General features: G+C 47.4%; 1 protein-coding gene across 2 annotated transcripts in view; it reads left to right on the forward strand.

The window, feature by feature from the left end:
- LOC119390618 (venom metalloproteinase antarease-like TtrivMP_A) overlaps positions 1-20,066 on the forward strand; it is a 102,996-nt gene that overhangs the window by 32,159 nt on the left and 50,771 nt on the right. For both annotated transcript variants that reach the window (XM_037658223.1, XM_049414880.1), the window contains exons 4-6: positions 11,392-11,515; positions 12,527-12,577; positions 16,931-17,067. In XM_037658223.1, the coding sequence (XP_037514151.1) occupies positions 11,392-11,515; positions 12,527-12,577; positions 16,931-17,067 (312 nt within the window). The remainder of the gene's footprint in view (positions 1-11,391; positions 11,516-12,526; positions 12,578-16,930; positions 17,068-20,066) is intronic.

Genomic DNA, 20,066 nt, shown 5'->3' on the forward strand with positions numbered 1-20,066 from the left:
AAAGTCATAAGCGAAACCGGTCGCCACTGTTTAGTGCACATTATAAGTTTTCACCTGCACTCTAAGAAAAAAAAGAGTCAAAAGAGGGTCATGGAACCGTGACTCTCTTCGGGCGTCCATGTGACCCCTTTTGGAAGGTACAGGCAGAGAAAAAGAGTTCGCAGTTCGGAAGGAGTCACTGGACGCTCCTGAAGCGCGTTTCGATTGGCTTCCGTCATGAAAGAGCCACCGTATACGCCATACATATCGCGCGCTTGCCCTTTGGCGCCGTTGTGGCGCGTTGCTCGCCAACGGAGACGGGGTTGGCGCCGGGGTGACGCGCCGCTTCTGCCTTCTCTCTCAGTCGTCTCAGTCTACTGGTCCATGCTATTGGAATGCGTCGCGTTGGTTGCGCGGGTTGCGTGTCTTGAAGTTTCATCAGTTTCATGTTCATGCGCGTTTTCGGTGGTGTTGACGCCGGCACCGCGCACGAAGTGACGCTTGCAGGGCGGAATATTCATGGAGCTGCGGATACGGACAACGGGCGCCAGTTAACGGTGAGTGTACTGCTTTCGTAGGCACTAATTATACAGCTTTAGCTGGGCGTCTGCTGCAGCTCTGCGGAAGTTATCTGCCAGCCATTTCCAACAGCAGCCCGTGTCCGCGGGGCTGTTGCGGATGCCCAACTAAAGCTGTCAGTTAACGAGTTGCCACCGTTATGCGCGTTGCTGTACAAGCTCCCATAAAGTGAGCGATGCAAACAATTATCAAGGGTCATTTCTTGCTGATCGCACGTTGTGTCTGCACTACTGAAGGTGCAGGATGTCGTTTTGAGATGCACTTTAGTTTACTTCATAATAACATTTCCATCGACCTTGAGTGTGCTGCGTGCTTCCGCGCGTGGGTACGTGAAAAAAAAAAAAAAAAAAAAAAAAACGTCTGTGTGCAGAACGCTCAGACGCACTATATATAATGGTTTTTGTTGGCTTAAAGGTGGTAGCTTGAGGTGCAGATATAGTACGGTGGCTTCCAGAACGTATGCGGTAGTCATTAAAGTTGGACACGCCTCGCCGGTAAGGCGAAAATGCTAGACTTTCGACGGCGCCCGTTGTTGCGGCCGTCGCCGTGCACTTTTTTCCTTCGTTTCTGTTTGCTGTTTTCATGGTTTGCCAACATCTGCGATGACGCTATAACGGAATCGAGTGAGTGTACGTGATTGTGGGAGGTATGTGTGCTAATTCTAGCATATTACATGTCTGATCTCGACGTAGACGGCGTCCGCACGCGCTGGGTGTCGTTCGGGCCCTCGTACTTGCATGTGTTTATCTGAGTATGGGTTACGTTTGTAAAACATGCGGTCAGTAACCGCTCACGGCGTGCCCCTGACTGCCGGAGGATGTGTTTGGGTGTCGGGGTAAGCCGGCGCAAAACCGTGTTTATTCTGAAACCAAATTTCGAAGCGATTTCTCAGAAAAGAAGTGTTTTCATTCGTGTATAGCCAGTGCCTATTGCGAGACGAGGTTCCCGCTGCCTTTTACGTGAAAATTTGTTTTCGTTCCTTCATTGTGTCTATGTGAACCACTTATTTTGTAGGTCTTGCAAACCATTACTGCAATTTCATTTTCTCATCATAATATCACGTTCTGCTTTTCAGATACCGTTTTTCATGGTGCTCACGCTGAACAGGAGCGACAACCTAGCAAGCCACAAGTCTGAGACCTCCAGCCGTCACCACTTTTCGATTTATTCTTAATCATAAGGAATAAAGATTGAAACATGATGCCCATTTCTGCAGTTTATTTTGCACTATATGACACAATGCACATCAGTCACACATTTTAGTTGGCTATACTCAGAGAAGCATGTAAATGAGGAGTACCCAAGCTTCTTAATTGGAAATCAAATACCATCTTTTCGCGCTTTCTATATAACTTTGCTGGAAAATATGTGTTGTTTTGACGAGTTTTACTAAAATAATGCTAAAACCGAACTATTCTCTTTTTGCAGTCGCTGGGCAGAACGGCAAGTATTATTGGACATGCTTAAAATGAATACTCCACTATTTTAAACAGTAGTCGCGCAAAAGTAGAGCAAGGGTCAAATGAGTAGCTTAAAATACTCGTGGAGTCGCTTGACGCTTCGGTGTGGGTCCCTTGACCCCCCTAGGAGCGTTACCGGCAAGAGTCGTCTGACTCCCTATAAGTGGTAACGTTATCCTTCGGATGAGAGTCTTTCCACTCTTCCTAGAGGGTCAGGGGACTCTCCTAGAGCGAGCCGACCCTGACCCACCAAGAGAGTCACCGTGACTATTTAAAGAGAGTCCTATACGTGGCAAGTCAGAACTCTCCGAAAAGAGTCACGCATACTCTTTTTTTTCTTAGAGTGTGAGGCAGTGCAGACGCTTTTTTAAAAGCGCAGCTCTTCGAACTTTTCGTTAGGCTGCGTGGCGTGAAACTGGACCCAGCTTGCCTTTGCCACGTTAATCTCTGTGGCCCTGTGCGTGGTATAATCAGCGATTAACTATTTGTTATATTCTAATACCCGTGCGACGGCCCTGTGCGGTATTAATAGGAACTGACGTAATATCGTTCTCACTGAACCAACATTACGGGACAAACTGCGATCATGGGCATCGGTAGGGGGGTGTGCAACAAGGCGGCACTTGCGCACTTCTTTGCAGGACGAAAGCACCGGCTGTGATGCGATCTCTGTTGGCGGCTTCGACCGCGAATTCAACAACGTGGCCTGCGTCGTACATCGCCTCGCCCTCGATGAGGCATCGCTACCTTTCAGAAGCTTTATCTACATACTTGTAGATGCTGGAGAACGGCACGCTTACTGAAATATTGGAATAAACACCCAAACTATTTAGTATCGTACAGCGGAAAAAGTATAACGAGAGAGAACACTCACACATAGTTTCACTTTCTTACCAGCAATACGGTCGGTGGCATCAGCGCACTCGTCGGTCATCCGGGGGATTTCATGGCCCTGTCGATTGGGCCGCAACTAAAACAAGTTCAAGATTACACTCGAAAACATTCGTTGCAGGTGTTAGTTGAGCGTCGCCATGCTGTTCGTTCGACAAAGTTTCCGCCTGAAGCAGACGATCCGCATACAGGAGCAGCGGCTGCTGCAGCGCGGTTGAGAGCGGAGTCCCCGCTCTGACGTCTCACGCGAGAGGGCGCCACTCCAAGATCTCGAGGCCAATACGAAGTATATACCACAACAGCGATATTCCGTGGCTATAGTTTGTCGGCGGAAAATCCAAAGTTCCATCTTCTACAGAGTATTCAACAGGTGCAGACAATTTGTAACACTGCCGTTTGTCGACTGTCATGAGCGGGCTGTTCGTGTCCCACAGCAAAATTTTACATTCACGAATATCAACTGCATCTTTCAGCTATGCTCTTCTGGATTCAAAGCGATCTCGGGATATCTCCGCGCTTTCCGGGTGTCTTCTCATTGCAACGAAATAAGGGCATTGGGAAATAGTCTTACCAATTCTTGTCCTCACTTCCATCCACTCGAACTTTTACCTCTTGAAGGATTCATACCGGTGCACATGCACAGGAAGACATGCAAATCCACATATATCTTAGATTTTTACTGCATAATGAGTGTATATATGATAAGTGTAAAATGATGGCGCTGAAGTTCGATGTCACCGAGGTCCTGTAACAAAGAGTGATTGTACGAGGCTTGACGCATTAACACTTCCGCATGGGCTTCCTGCAGCCAATGACTTTCTTTCAACAGTCCCATAAATGGACAGCTGAAGCTGGTTTTACGAACACATTGAAACCAGCTGCATCATTTGTTTTATGCTCGCAAAAACATGTGACGATTACTTCAAATGCTGGTTTTTAACCAATGGATTCGCGCTTACGCTTTCCATAGAGGTAGCCGCCCTCGTTCGTTTCGGAAATTCATCCAGTACAAATTTTTCAGTCCTGTTCAACTTTTGGCCATTCATACTTACACTGCGCTGCTACTGCCATTATTTCATGAGTACTGCGAGACGCCCATTTTGCAGAGGGAGACGTACCAACGCTACTGAACTCTTATAGCTGCGAAGGTTGATTACACGATGACTTGACTCTCGCTGTGATAAAAATGCCTCGCTCTTGAGAAGGCAATAGCGCTATGTGGTCTTCCGTACGGAATAGCGCACATGCAAAGATAGAAGCAACTATAATGCTGATGAGCTGACACTAGAGACAGTGACCACAATCCACATACAGCTATTTTTTCGTCACTTGCACGATGCTTGGACATTAAGGCTGCCTAGGCCACCCAGATAATAATTCGATTCTTCTTATTGATTTTGTACCTGCTATCGTGCCCTCCTTATATGTACTAACATACGGTGCCGCAACGTAGCTTTTAATCCTTGAATAGACCTACCGGCTGCATTGTTTTAGAAAGTTAGGTTACACTAAGCTAGAGGACTTCGTACTTTCACGAGTAATGTTCTATAGTGCAATTCAAGTATTTCCCATGCCCGATCGCTCGTTTATTCTTTACGAAATATCGAAAAGAACGAAATTAGGGGTGTGCCATTGCGAGGTAGCAAGATATCAGTTCAATCATAGCCACAGATGCCTCAGTTACAGATGAGAAGGCTGGAGTGGGCACTTATTCAACAGCATTAAACTAGTCCTTTTCTCTTCGACTGCCCGATTTTACGCCAATATTCCAGGCAGAATTAATGGCAATTATTCTGACATTACGCAGACTCCCAGCATCTATTTCTTCAGTGGTTATACTGACCGATTCCTTGTCAGTTTGCGCTGCTATGACAGTACCAAAGTCATCGAGCTGCCTGTCAGCATTATATACATGCATGCCCAATCATGTACGCATTGTCAGTTTGGTTTGGGTGCCAAGTAATACTGGAATAACTCTAAATGAAGCAGCGGACACATTGGCGGCAGCATCAATTCAGGGCCCTCTCCTGAAGGTTCTAAGGCCCTCCTCTCAAAATACTATCACACGATTTCGATATTTTTGTATTCGAGAGGAACACAGCAAATTTTCTGTTTTATACGGGGCAGACTTTCAGCACAGAGCAAGGAGCAAGAATTCTTGACGAGGCGAAACTGCGCTCGCTCGGGCGTCCTAATAAAGTCACGAAATCGGGCACAGTGCTCACGCGCCCTCTGTCGTGAGAGTCCGCTAGCGGAGAAGGAAAAATGCGCGCGTCCCTCTCACCGCGCTCTCCGACGAAGCTCGCCGGTTCAAGGCCATTCGTCGCCGATTCGCCGTTCGCGCTTCACGCCCGAATGAATGTGTTTTTGTGCGTCCTCGCCGGCTCCATATTTTAACGCGACAGCGTTAAAGACCTCCTTTCGCAGAAATACTCGTGTCGGCGTCGGTGAGGCTAGCAATTTGGGAAGGTGATGCGCACGAGGCCCGATTACGCTATCGCGTTCTACTCTTAAAGACGAAGCTCAAGCGCACTCCAAGCTTTTTCGGTAAATTAACGAGAAAAATGGCGTCACATACAGGAAAATTACCACCGTGATATATTTTGTATAACGTGAAATCTATAATTTTTGATAACGTGAACTCAATGAGTTAGGCATAATTTATTTCAACGAATGATGGAACTTACCCTATATGCGATCAATTTAGATTTAGGTTGTTGCGGCGGCCGCATTTAGATGGAGGCGAAATGCTAAGGGACCGTGTGCTTGCATTCAGGTGCACGTTACAAAACCCCAGGTGGTCGAAATTTCACGTTGTCTTTTTTTTAGAACAGCAGACAAGTAGCTGGGACAGAGCGCGGAAAGATTGAAGGCACGGCGTCTCGTAACAACACTGGCCGTTTCGGTTTGTCAATGAGAACTTCGCCACCAAGCTCGCCACAATAGCGCCGCCTGTCTATGTCACTATCCGAGAAGTGCTTCTCGCAAACGTAGTCACGTGGCGTCAGCTGTCGGTCTTTTCTTGGTATGGCGCGAGCCCACGCTTCCAACCTAACTGGGTCACAAGGAACTTCGAAGGTAATTACCTTCTCTTTGCAGGACGCGTACCCACTGCTGCAGTTAGGCAAAACACATTTCCGCCCCGTCCTGAAGAAGCACTGGTCGAAATCTGCAAAGCACTCTCCTTTGTCGCGGCGTGAAAAGCGCGCGCAAAGATTGCGGAGTCGGCGCCGCCGGCGCAACGCGCGGAAGCCTCTGCGAGCGCTAAAGAGAAAGAAACCAGCAAATAGCGAAGGAAACTTTCCCTCCCAAGGCCACCTACGCATGCGCGCGCACAACATGCGAGCGAGCAGCGAGGGGCGCGTGCATGCGGGGTCAGGCGTCGTCTGCTCAGGAGCCACTACTAGCAGTTCGTTTCAAGCGCTGTACGGCCTATGATTCTGGCAGTATCGATTAGTAACTGCAGCTAAAATATCTGTCATATCTGCCTATTTATGTTACAGACAGAAATATTGAAAATTTTACATTGTACGAGGCGCTATCACGATTTTTATGCGTCGCGTCCATAGAAGAGCATGTAACAGATGGCAACTACCCTAATGGCAACAGGCCGAAAGCGTCATCTGTCGTGATTTGGCGTAAACCGCATTACGCCGTGACGCTATTCGCCGCGAGATCGGGCTACAGGTGGCAGCACCGTCGCCGCGCAAGTGCGGATAGGCGGTTGTCGGCGCGTATACAAACGCGCACAACAGCGCTTCCTTGTGAGCGATTTGACCCGATTTCCGGCAAACAAAATGCGTTGACTGCAGCTTTCTGGTAATATGTGCACTCTTCATTCCCAAATTAATGCGCGAAGCGCGCCGAACGTTACTATTACTAGTGAGAGAAGCGCATTCTGCCAACGAACGGGTTGCTCGCCTTCGGCAACAGTCGGCGTTTTCGCAATGGATGACGTTTTCCTGTTTTATTTGTACATGTTTAGCTTGTGTTCCACCTACTACGAACTGCTGTAGCGCGACTGAATTAGGTATTTACTTGTTCATCTGGATACCCCCCAACAAAAAGAAAGCCCGTATTCCTACACAATGAGTGCAAGTAGCACAATGTGTACTGCGTGCTCAAATATTCATCCGCATTTCTTATTCAGTTCTGCATGAAATGTAGGACAGTTGATAGGTTTACTGAGGAAAGCTACGTGGCTGATAGAGAATTCCAGTAACAGTACACAAAGGTAACTGTACAGCACGGAACTTTCTTCGATTGATTACTTGCACGACAGTAATGGAATAAAGGCCCGGTTATTTCACGTGACCAAAGTACGTTTTTTCGTGCGAATGATGTCCGCTGCCTTCCGTCAATCTGCTATAACAACACAACACAAACGCTCAAGGCAATGCAAAGAAAAAAAAAAGTGGCTTGCGTGAAATTACTACGACATAAATGTAAAGTACGCCGTTTGGAATAATGTTGACCATCGGGGTTCTTTAACGCGTACCTTAATATGAATAACGGGTGTATTTGTATACATTTCGCCACAAGTTATAACTGCGCAAGGCAACTCAGTTTTGCGATTTCCGTGTCATTCCATTTGCTGTTCTTATTAGGGGACAATTTAAGTACCGAAGTGTCAGATCTGACTTGACAGAAATGTTTCTTTGTGGTGGGACCAGGACCGTACACAACAAAAGCTCGTCGCGTAACCTATAAACGACAGTCCCGAAGTTATACACCTAACCACAATACGCAAGTGCATGAGAGCCTTTTTTTTTACCACCTAGCCGCTAAAAGGCTATATTCACATGAGATTTAATACTTCTCATCTTTAGGACAACACCAAGTGCACTTTGCAATGCGCTTGGACCACAGAGCGACAGCTACGTTGATATGACTCTCGCGAACGGAGGGTACGACGACCACACGCAGCACTCTCGACAAGTGCACTCACTTATCTTATTATACTACCTATACAGCTGATCAAGGCCAAATGCTTCTTTACATCGTGCTAGGCATACGTACGAGTGGTTAAAGTTGCACTAACGCAAATAAACAAACCGCCTTTTGAGGACCTGCATGAAGTACGCGCACATGCAAACACAACGTGGGTAGCAGACGACGCATGGAGCAATCCACACTAGGCGTGGTAGCCAGAAGCCGCCAGGCGGCGACTCCCTCGATCTCGCGGCCGCGGCCGAGAGATTCTCCTCCTCAAATACTTCTTTCTCCGTGCCTTAGGTTTCCATGGCATAGCTGATGGTGTGGCACAAGACAATTAGAAGTTACATTAACTAGATTGCGATGCAGAATTCCCTCTTTAAATTTTATTTACACAGGCCTGGTTTTGTTCCTTCCCCTCAGTGTTGTTCATGTTCGCAAGCAGAAACCATAGAGCATTTTTTTAACACGAAAGTGTTTTATGCCGGGGTCCACCAAGTACATCCGTCACGGATATGACGTTGATAAAATGGACGCTAACGGGTGAGAAAGAAAAAAGCCAAGAAAAAGATACACCCGCTGGGAATCGAACCTACGACGTTGCGGCCACGACGGCAAGCGCCTGACGCGCTACCGACTAAGCTAACTCGAGAGATGGTAGACACGGCGCGAACACGCCTTATATCTTTCACACATTCTCTTTCGCGGCGGGCGGAGCGGGACGGTGCCGCCGTCTGTGAGATGTGAAAAGAAGTAATGCTTCACGATCGACACTTACTAGCGCTTACTCCGAGATTGCATGCGATATCGGAGGTCATGGTAAAAGCGTCTCGATACCAGAGAGCTAGACTGGCCGCGCTGGCGTCGCCGAGGCACCCTTGACGCAGTTACGTTCTTTGCCTTTGGGCTTCGTGTTAGCGTGCGTCGGCTCATCGGAGTAGTGCAGCTTTCACGTGCACCATCGGGATTTCTCCGCCGCCGACTGCTTCAATTGCGAGAGCACCGACTAACAAAACTGCTACAATATGCGTCGCAGAAAGGACGCGATTTCGACGGGCGAATGTCGTGCCTTGGTGGAGTGAGAGCAGCGCCTGCGAGACAGAGGCCAGCGGGACGCACGCGTTTGCGGCTCAGGCTACGAACCTCTACCTCCCTTGTTGCTGAAGCGCAGTGTGTGTTATGTATGCATGAGCACAGGCGTACGCTACCCATTACTAGAAAGCGCACGCCATGCCGTTTCTCTCCTTAATTGACGACGCTTTGAAGAAGTGCATACCGGGTACCAGTGTTGATTATGAGCTTGTTGATATCATCCTTACGCGGGGTTCACGATTCGCTGTGTCCAAATATATGTTCACACCGTCAGCTACCACAACGGTTTAATCACGATCATGGGCGTTAGTCGTCGCGATAGAGACATGCTGTCAACATGGGTGCATCCACATCAAACGGTGCTATAGCTGTCAAACACGAATAGACATTGTACAAGCTCTCATATATCACTACACAATAAGCACTACTTCTGTGAAGACACGTTTCGCTTTCGTGTTATACCGATCCCTATGTCGGAGGGATCAGCCATGTTTTTTTCACAGAATGTCGCAGATATCAACATCTAAGGCAAAAATTTCTGGAACCACCTTTCTGAAAACTAGGGCTGGAGCTTTCCGTAACGGCATTACTCTCCCTGGGGGTATCGGCACTGAGTCACTGCAACAGAGACATATGTAAGGCGGTATTTAACTATATAAAAGAATCAAAAAGACTGCCATGCTAATATTTCTAGTACATACTTATTTTTTTTATTTCATTTATCGTTAATTATTTATTTAATTCTTTTATTTAACTCAATCTTTCTCTTTCTTTTTTTTTCTATCTCCTTAGCATTCAATTGGGAAACCGCAAACACAAATAATATTTTTGCTTACCTACAAATTATCTTTTTAGAATTATCCTCTTTCTTTTTTCATTCACAAATCCTACTGCTGCACGATTCGTGGCCGATCCCCCGTGGTGGGTTGTGCCATTCCTCTTGGAACATCCAAGCAACCGATCAAAGCGGAATAGAGAAAAAGAAACACAACTAGAGGACATTCCAGTTACCATTAAGAGGAACATTCCGAGCTTTGGCAGGTCACACAACGCCATGAGGACCGATGATTAGAGTGACGGAACGCGTACAAAATTAGGAGGCTAGCCAACGATGACAGATATGTTGTGATCAAATTAAGGAACTCGCAGGCTTAAAGCGAGATCGCCTGGCGCAGGGCAGGGCAAATTGGAGACCAGTGGGCGATGCCTTCCTCCTGGGCTGGTCATAAGATAGGCAGACGACAATCCTGACGTTGACGATGAAACATTATAAGCAGGAGCGTTAGCAAATGTCACTAGAACGAGCATAGTGAATGTCAGAAAAAAATAACTACTCAACCACTATTGCTAGTACTATTGTAGTGCCATACGAAAATCCCACGCAATACCAGTAATATTCTGCAGTAGAAACCTCATTGTTCAGACTTATACAGAGAATGAAAAAAATTACACCATCTCCGCTAAAGGGCACCATGAGGCGATGAGAAGCCGGAGCACTTGCACGATCGTGTTCCGTTGGCGTTCGTTGCGCATGCTACCGACCTCGGTCAGATTGTTATCGAAACAAAGTAGGCCGCACACGTTGCAGCTGTGCCCGAAGCTCCGGTCGAGGAATTCGCGCTGGAACCGGGCATCGGCACCGTCGAAGCCCTGGCGTTGAAGTTGTCTAGCGAGGTGTTCTGCACGGGCGTTGGACTCGCGTCGTCAGCCCGCAGCCGACGCGTTCGCTCGACGCTGACGCTTGGCTTCGACGTCGGCGTTGCGTACGGCCGGGTTTGCTTGTCGACGCTGCAGTTGCGTTTCGGCATGTCGAGCCCGTGTTTCATCCGTAGCAGTTTCCCGCCGACGTTGCCGTTTGAGCTGGGCTTCCCTAGCCCGGAGCTCGGGGTCCGCTTGCCGACGTTTACGTTGCGCTTCGGCGCGTCGAGCCTTCCGCTGCTCCACCCGCTGCTATGCGATCTCGGCAGGCCTTAAGGTATTACTGTAACTGGCGCCGACGTTGACGTTGGAACTGATGACACCGGCGCAGTGACTGAGCGTGTAGGACCTAACGCGAGCCTTTTATCTAAATGAGGAGAGGGAGTGGAGAGGGGGAAAGCGGAGAGGGGGTGGGGAGTGAGAAATGGGAGTGGAGAGCGGAAAGTGGAGCGGGGGAAAGGGGTTCGTAGAGGAGGTGTTCGGAGAGGGATTGCACATGCGCAGTAAGGGTGGTCACGCCACACACCGTTTGAGCTCCGCCATAAGATGCTTCGCATCTAAAAATATTGACATTACGATGGCCTATATCCCACATATATCCTCTCGCTGATTGAGGGAACACTTGTGCTGTTTTGCTACACTTATTCTGAAAAGCTCTGCTCAGCTGAGCTTTAAGCATCGTTCATGAGATTTTTGACAGGACATACTTTCTTCTGTTTTACTGGAGCTGATTTCGTTGAAAATATTTCAATCGTAGGAAGGGGTGATCAACAGCAAGCTCAGGATAAAGCCTCTACCAGAAAGAGAGCGGTCATTGCGAGGTCAAATGCTCCATAAAGTATATGAAGTGAATGAGAACTACAACGGACTCTTTAGGGAACGTAAGTTCTCTCTCTCTCTTACCAAACAAATTTCTGTAGGCTATCACCTCGAATAAGGAACGGCCCTACACCCGAATATGTAATTCAACGAGCCACAGCTTTCTTTATCTTGCGCTGAGCACGCAATAACTTGATAGACAACAGAACTTCAGAGTGTGTTTCTTGGTCATTATGCAAACGCGTACTAATCCTACTCTTTTGAGGAAGGCTATGGTCAACGTACTTAGTGAATCAAATAGGGACGTGCTTATTGCGCTTAAGTTTTTAAAGCAGATTTTTGTTTCTACATAGGACTGTTATAGTTCAAATTCGCAGAAAGGTTGCATTTCTGCAAAATAATCGCTTATTGCTACCATGGCACTACTGTTTGAGTAATGTTCAAGTTCATTTCTTGTACGCAAATGTGTACGCTCTTTGTGAGGCAATATTTCTAAAAAAAATCTGCCGTCTACCAGCAGCTGTAGGCAGTCTTGGGATGGCTGGTGCGTCCTCCACGAGAAGGGAACACCCCAACCCCTGTGCAGCTGCTGGAAGGCGCTGATATATTCATAAAAACGCATTTTCGTAGTAAGCTAGCTCCTGCCCGGTTCTTTCTTTTTGTCTCAATTTATTGACGTGTGGGATTCAGCAGCAGTGCAAGGGCGTATGTAAAAATGTGTACTATTCTTGGTCAAGTATAAAACGCAGTAGAAACAAAGTTCACGAGGGATGCGATGGGGGATTGTTGGTAGCAGTAGGTTGCCTAGTAGGGCACATGAAAGGCAGGGCAAAAATATAGACACACGTAGACATTGCGCTCTGCGTGTTTATGTGAGCCTATATTTTTGTCCTGTCCTTTGTGTGCGCTACCAGGACACCTACTAGTGTAGTAGAAGTCTCCCTGTAGAAAACAGAGTACAAGAGGTGTAGTGTACACCCTATTCTGTACGAATGTGTATTTGTATCAGGTTCTTACGTCAACATACTCGTGTGTTGAACATCAACACTAATGCTGCATATATAATATTTCAGGGACGGTGCTTGAGCCTTCACAATATGATGATCGATATGAGTCAAACTACGGTAAGTTTGAAAGCAGTGAGTGCACCTTCATTTCATTTTCCTCCAAGAACATTTGGACTTGTTCCGCTAGCTTTGTGTACGTACCGAAAAACGAGCCAGCTAGCTTTTATCATATGCCTTATGTTCTCAACGTGCGCACTTATTGAAGGATAAAGAACTGTGAGAATAATTTAGGTAATGCATAAGCCCGTTATTCGACTCACTGACTAAGTGTAGCCTTTAGTAGTGTGGAATTCGTCATTTTGTGATGTTCAAATGCTGCGTCCTCATTTTCATATTAAGCAAAATTACGAAATACTCGAGCTGAACGTCTATCGAATTATTCATAATTCGTGTTTTCCTCGTGTAGAGTTGTAAAAGGAACGTCAAAGATCATTCTTACGTCTACCATTACACGAATATTTAATATCCACTGGCATTTTGATGTGTAAATTTGAAGCATTTATTAGCGAAGCTTTGGCACTTTGAGCCTTTCTATCTATCTATCTATCTATCTATCTATCTATCTATCTATCTATCTATCTATCTATCTATCTATCTATCTATCTATCTATCTATCTATCTATCTATCTATCTATCTATCTATCTATCTATCTATCTATCTATCTATCTATCTATATAGCCGCCTACGCCTGGGGGCTCACACGGTCGTCTTCTAAGCTTCGTATATACAAAAATTCGCATAAGAGGACAAGAGTGTACGACAAGTACGATTCAGAGCTAAGAACACGAATAACGAGATTTGGTTGTCGCGTACGTCATCAAACCCTTTCCACCATTCACGTGTTGCCCAAACCAGCACAACACAGCATGTGGTATATGACTATGCACCACAGCTGATTGGCAGTGTATATGAACGTAGGGACAGCAAGCACAGACTTTGCTAATCTGCGCAAAAGCTTTAAGGAGCTCGCGTCACAGGAAATCTGGTGCCAGCATCGACGGGGTTCTTAATGAGCGAAAAGACCTGAAGAAAGCAAAGAATCAAAGATACGCCAGTGATTCAAAGTGCTTGGGAAAAAGACCCCATAAAAGCGTAATCTCGAAGCAACGCCAATTCCGCTTGCACTGTTGGCTATGCGCTTTTATGACAAGGTACTAATTATTCATTACATAAGCCATTGTCCAGTACTGCTCGAATACGCCGACGTCGTCTGGATATCATATGTAGACGACGTCTACATATGATATGTAGACGTCGCACCATGGTGTGCACTTCATTGGGAAAGAAATGATATATCTACTTTAACGTGAGTGCCCACGTTACATTGGATCATGATCTAACCATTACACGCCAGTGTATGCGACGTGCATGCCCACAGTATGCGCGGATAATATGCGCACAACTACTGAATTTACACAAACACGTCGATACAGGTCCTAACGCTTGGCTCGTACCCAGACTTACTTAATGATAGCCCGGGTAAATTTGGTGCCCCACCCACGCCCTTCGTCACAAGTCCACCCTCACGAGGCTGCTGCCACGCATGTTTCAATTGTCGCTTTATGGTCAGTATGAAAAACGGCCAGGGGTCAAGAAAAATCCTTTTAAACATAGCGCTTTCACCAGCAAAGTTGTTCCCAAATCGACTCCGTCGCTTGGCAGTACGGGCCTACCTAACGTGGACGCTATACCGTGTCGTGTCGCGAGCACGCTCTGCTTCCCTGGCACCACAATCGTTCCACCTAGTTGCACTAGGTGGAACGGGCGCGACGCATTCAGTGCGCGCCTTCGTTCCCTGGCAGCAGAGTGTGCACGTCGGCGCCGGCATTCCCGTTGCCGCTCGCGCCGTCGTTGCTCGTACCCGCGCTGCCGCTGGAACCTCCCATGGTAGTGGTAAAGTGAAAATAACCTCCTTCCAGATAGACACGTAGTTTCATGCTCAGCGCGTGATTCTCCTGCGAGGGTGCACCTACGTCACGTACATGCGACCAATCGCGTGTGTCATGGCGGGGGAACCCCACTCCGTATCTCCAGGCTCGTCTCGCGCTTCTGCCCTCCCCTGCGGAGGAGTTTCTGCACAGACCAACTGAACACATCCCCTAGCCATTACTTGTATTACTGTAAAATAGACTCTGCTTTGGTAGGACGAAAATACCTCCGCTGAAAGGTAAAGAGGATAATATTATTAGCAACCTTGATGACATGGTGAAAGGCGAAGAAGAGTAGCACTAAGAACTGCAGTGCTCGCAGATGCGTCATCTTTTCACAGGACACTAAAGTTCTGTCTTTTACTACCCACGAAGTTGCAAACGTCATTTGAGATATGCCTCACAAAAAATCGGACGGCTAAAATGGCATAACTGGCGATTTGATCAAAGATAAAGTGGTTTTATATTTCAGCAACATGTGACACTCTACTCTGTATATCGCAAATCAAAAAAATGTACCAGTGACACCAGCTTGCAGACAGTTCGTGGTATCGAACAAGAATGAAAGTGTCCTTCTGGGTAGCCGCAGGTAATTCCTGCTTGTAGAATCTGGCAGCATGGCGGCTAGCTGAGGATGCAGCGCAGCACGGTGCAACTGGCGATGTTGCAATGTTTAATGAGTCCCACACGTGGTCAAGGCGGGTGACGACGCCCTACACAGAGGTGGCTCCAGTCAGCTGCCCAAGAACATCAGATGCTTAGGCAAAGCAGGAGGAGTAGTGGCAGCTCTTTCTTGTACAGATTGCGTTTCGCTAGCAGGATGGAGGATTCTGTCCTGAATATGCGTAGATCATGATCCCGTCACGACAGTGATTTCTCCACTGTCCTTAAGACATTGCTACTACTTTTAAGATCGACTGGTTTAAGCGACCACTTGTAGGCATTCAATGGACAGGCCCATAAGTACTCTGATAGTGGCTTCTTCTATCTTCTTTCTTTCTTTTAATCCGTTCATCCCTATCCCCCAGTGTAGGGTGGCAAACCGGACGTGCGTCTGGTTAACCTCCCTGGCTTTCATTCATTTCCTTCCTCCTCCTCCTAATACAGAATGTGTACAAATATTGTATACCACCAGTAATTACATATGGAGCGGAAACTTGGAGGATAACAACTATACTCGAGAAGAACCACGCAGCGCGTGATGGAATAATATTATCTGAAGTTTAACGTCCCAAAAGCACGGTATGATTATGAGAGACACCGTAGTGGAGGGCTCTGGATATTTCGACCACCTGGGGTTCTTTAACGTGCACCTAAATTTGAGTACACGGGCCTCAATCATTTCTGCCCCCATCGGAAGTGCAGCCGCCGTGGCCGGGATTCAACCCCGCGACCTTCGGGTCAGCAGTCGAGCGCCATAACCACTAGACCTCCATGGCAGGGCCGTGCGATGGAACAATAGATGTCACGCATACGGTTAAGAGAAAGGATGGAAGCAGCGTGAATTCGACAAGGAAGGGGGGTAGCCGACATAGTAACTGACATTAGGAAACAAAGATGGACCTGGGCAGGCCACATAATCTGAAGGACACATACCAGTTGGCCCGTTAGCGCTCCGGAACCGATACCAAGAGGCGAGAGACGTACCCGACGGTGGCAAGGATTGAATGAAGAAATGAGAACTTTCGCAGGCGTAAAAGAGAACGAGCACGCAGAGGGTAGGATAAATTGGAGATCATCGGGACAGATGCATTCGTTGTGCAGCGGATATAAAAAATAGAATAAAACTGATTATGTAGGTGCCCGAATCCTGTACCGTCGTGTCGAGGGATGCTCCGGAAGGGTGACTCTGACACTGAGCCGATAATCTAGCAGTCACCAAGTCCTACCCTTGCTAACGTACTTGGTTGGTTGGTTTCGTTGTTAGCGGGCTTACGCTCAGAGAGACGCTTTAGTGGAATATTCCGGATAATTTCGAGCGCTTGGGTTCTTTGGTGTGCACTGAGAGCGACAAATGCACGGACATCTAGCATTTCTCCGCCATCGAAATGGGACTGCCGCGGCCATGGTCGGTCCTATGCTTTTCCCGTGAACAGCCGCTTTTCTAAGAGGCGCACAACAAATGCACTTGTTACAAATTGTAGAACACATAACGTAATAGTGTTTTTCAGCGGTTTTTGCTGTTCTTTCATCACTACTCTTGTTGCATTTGTATTTACCACCCTGCTGAGTCCAAGATTCCGCACTGAGACACAATGCAAGTGCGAGACCACGAGCATCGCAATACAGATGTATGCATACAACTACAGAGCAACAAGGTTGAATATTTCTCGTATGACTGTATGTTCATCTTCAGTGCAAATTGTGCAATAATATATCCGCATTTTAATGGAAGTCCCCAAAAAAGTGGAACAAGTGTTTACAGAGACCGACAACAGCATGTTTTATGCTTGCTCCTTTTCATGTTGCCGGACATTGCAGAAGACAGGGTAGAAGCACGAGACATGAGCCCTGAGTTGTTTATCGTGGAGATTCACGTCATTTCCGACAAAGTGCACCAGACAAGCTTTAGAAAAAATGAGGACTTAATTGCATATACAGCTGTCATGGCAAACGCAGTAAGTAAGCATGTTGTTTCTCGCTTGTGTTTCAAAAGCGCAGAAGGATGATAACTGTGCGACCGAGGCAAGAGCGAAAATCAATTGCCGTTCAGTAAAGATGTCATTGGCCCGAGGGAAACTGGACACCTTCGGAGAGGCATGTAAAATGAGGACATTAACTTACACTACTGAGCAGCGAAAATGAGCATTTACAGAAGCATTTTAAAAAACAATATTTTGTGGTGTTCTATTGTGGAAAATCTTATCTAAAGCAAGTGCCTTTGATTAGCCAAAATGAAAAAAAATCGGCAGATCCCACGTACCGTGGCAATCGATGTAATGCGAAGCATGCGGCGGGAAGGTGAATGTAGCGTAATTTTTTATGTCGATCGAGACGTTACGAAATGACGCTAAAGATAGGCGCGAATGGCACACACATATATGTTGAAGAGTCGCACATGTGTTACATAACCAGCAGTGTACAGTTTCGCAAGGATGCTAACAGCAACATAGGTATTAGCAACACCAGACGCGGTGAGCCGAGCTAATACATATCGGTTATGATGGAGAGCGCACGCACGTTTCACGAACCCGTGTGCATGTGCGGAAGGGGTTCTTGGGAGTTCTCACGTAGATGACGCAAGCGCAATGTCGTTGTTATTGTGATTGATGTGGGCAACGCAGACTTCGCCGATTTCGCTGCTTGTCTGTGCGTGTTCGGTGTCTGGCGGTCGGCGAAGTTGGATGCGGCCTATGTTGAACCTGAGCATCGCCGTGTTCTTATATGTGCCCACGCTGCCGCCCCTGCAATGAAGCCGCTTGCAGTGGACGACGCATTGGAATCCTGTGATTGTAGTGGGCTCATTGCTCGAGGTTTTGCAAAGTGCTAACACGTCTATTTCTCTGAGCAGAGCCTCGTTTTAGAGGTCGTGCACATGCGCTTGCATAGACTGTACGTTGAGGTGACTGTTGTGGCTGTGGCGCCGAATGAAGGTGGTAGCCCGGTCAAAGACAATGTCTATAAGCCTATTTGCTAGCCGGGTCATGTCGTCGATTGACTCTCTGTCGACAGAGCCATTGACATGTCCGAAGTCACATTTTGCGTTCGTGAGCTATAGGCCATCGAGGCTAGTAGCCCTGGAAAGTGATAAGTAGACCAACGTCAGTGCATAGCGCTTATCGTATCCGAAGACTGCCTGAGTGTATGTGGCCCTTTGTGACTTATATATAGTTATGGCGTTTGCTTGCGCAAGGAGAAACTATGCCCTCTTGCAGAACATATTTTTTTTTTGCCGTATGTCGTGGTCGTGGTGGTGCACAGTCCCACGGGACTGTGCACCACCACGACCACGACAAACGGCAATTCTTAGTAATAAACAGCACGAAAAACTATAGACAAAAGGGGAGAACAACACGGGACGAGCGCTCACTGCCAACTGAAACATTTATCACGCACAACCATGCTTAAGTATCCGAGCAGCATACCACGTGTACCAGAGGGTCCGGTTAGAAAAAAAAAGGTAAAACCTGCTACAAAAAACAGTAAAACAATAACTATCTTCCTACGCTCAGATAATCTAGCTCTTTGTCAAGTAAGGCAATCGAGGCCTGAGCGACGCATGTATCTGACAGAGCACTGATGTGGGCAGCCTTCACAATTTCCCTCTGCGTCTGCCCGCCGTGACGACAGAAAAACGAGGTGTTTCCAAACAAAGGAACACATCCGCATTCACGACAGTGCAGCGACAAGTGCGAGCTGGCGTGGCCTTTGAAAGAATTTTTGTGCTCACGCAGGCGCACATTACTGCAGCGCCCCGTCTACCCGACATACACGCGGTCATATGAAAGTGGGATAGAGTACACCACAGGCGTACAGCAAGGGATGTACTTATTGGGATGTCCGATTTGACAGGCACGTTCCTCTGTTGGCGACCTGCTCGCGATATGTCTCTCACGATACGAACTTCTCGCGATACTTAAGCCTGATTGTGCGTAATAAATGTTTCATTTGGCAGTCAGCGCTCGTCCCGTGTTGTTCTTCCATTTTGTCTCTAGTTGTTCGCGCTGTTTATTACTGTGTATACATACCAACTAGCCCACCTTACAACTCTCTTGAATTTCAATTCTACTGAGGGTGAGGCAGTGATGTGCTTCGTCCTGGCTGGGAAGACAATGTCTACCGTGGACGTAGGAAATTAAAGTCACAGTAGCAAGAGGTTCCTGTGTTCATCACGCCCCATGTACCGTAAGGTGTCCATGTTATCATTAACGAGGCCGTCGCTTACGCCGATGCTGGCCGTGATTATATACCGTAAAATGCCGAGCAAATACACACCCTACGGTGAAGGATAATCCAATCAGATTTGGAGGGGGGCGCTTGCTCGGTCCCGGACCGAAATTAAAGATGGCGGCGGCAGAGCCGCTAAAAATAGAAAATGCCCATCCATGTATCTAATGAAATGCTTTATTTATGTACTGTTTTATTCCTTATCGTCACTGTCAAACCATTGAAGCAGCGACCGGTTTGACCAATATACGACTTACCACATGACAACGGAATTTCATAAACATTAGGTACGCATACAGTGTACTCATCCTTGTGGTTTTTTTTACACAAGCGATGGTCGTCTTGAAAGAAAAATGGCCGCAAGAGAGGAGGGGGAGGGGCGGGGGCGCTTGCTTGGCCGCTGGCACTTATTTCAGATCTCCCGAAAAAGGGGGGAGGGGGTCGCTTGCTCGGCATTTTACGGTATGGCTTGCCGGTGATCAAGTAAATTGAGGCCGCCATGCTAACTATGTCGTTTGCGTTCATGTTGGCCACTGTGGTCAGGGCATCCCTGTCTGCCTGTTCGTTCCTGCAGCCAGGTATGTTATCGCATGCGGTATAACATAACACGTTGTCCGCAGCATAGGTGTGCGGAAGGGGGGGGGAGCAGGGGGATGGCCGCCCCCCTTAGTCACCTAAGAGGGAGGGGCGCGAAGTCTGCCCAATACATTTAATTAATAGGGAGGGGGGC

This window comes from Rhipicephalus sanguineus, chromosome 4, assembly GCF_013339695.2.
Source record: "Rhipicephalus sanguineus isolate Rsan-2018 chromosome 4, BIME_Rsan_1.4, whole genome shotgun sequence".
Classification (NCBI taxonomy): Eukaryota; Metazoa; Arthropoda; class Arachnida; order Ixodida; family Ixodidae; genus Rhipicephalus; species Rhipicephalus sanguineus.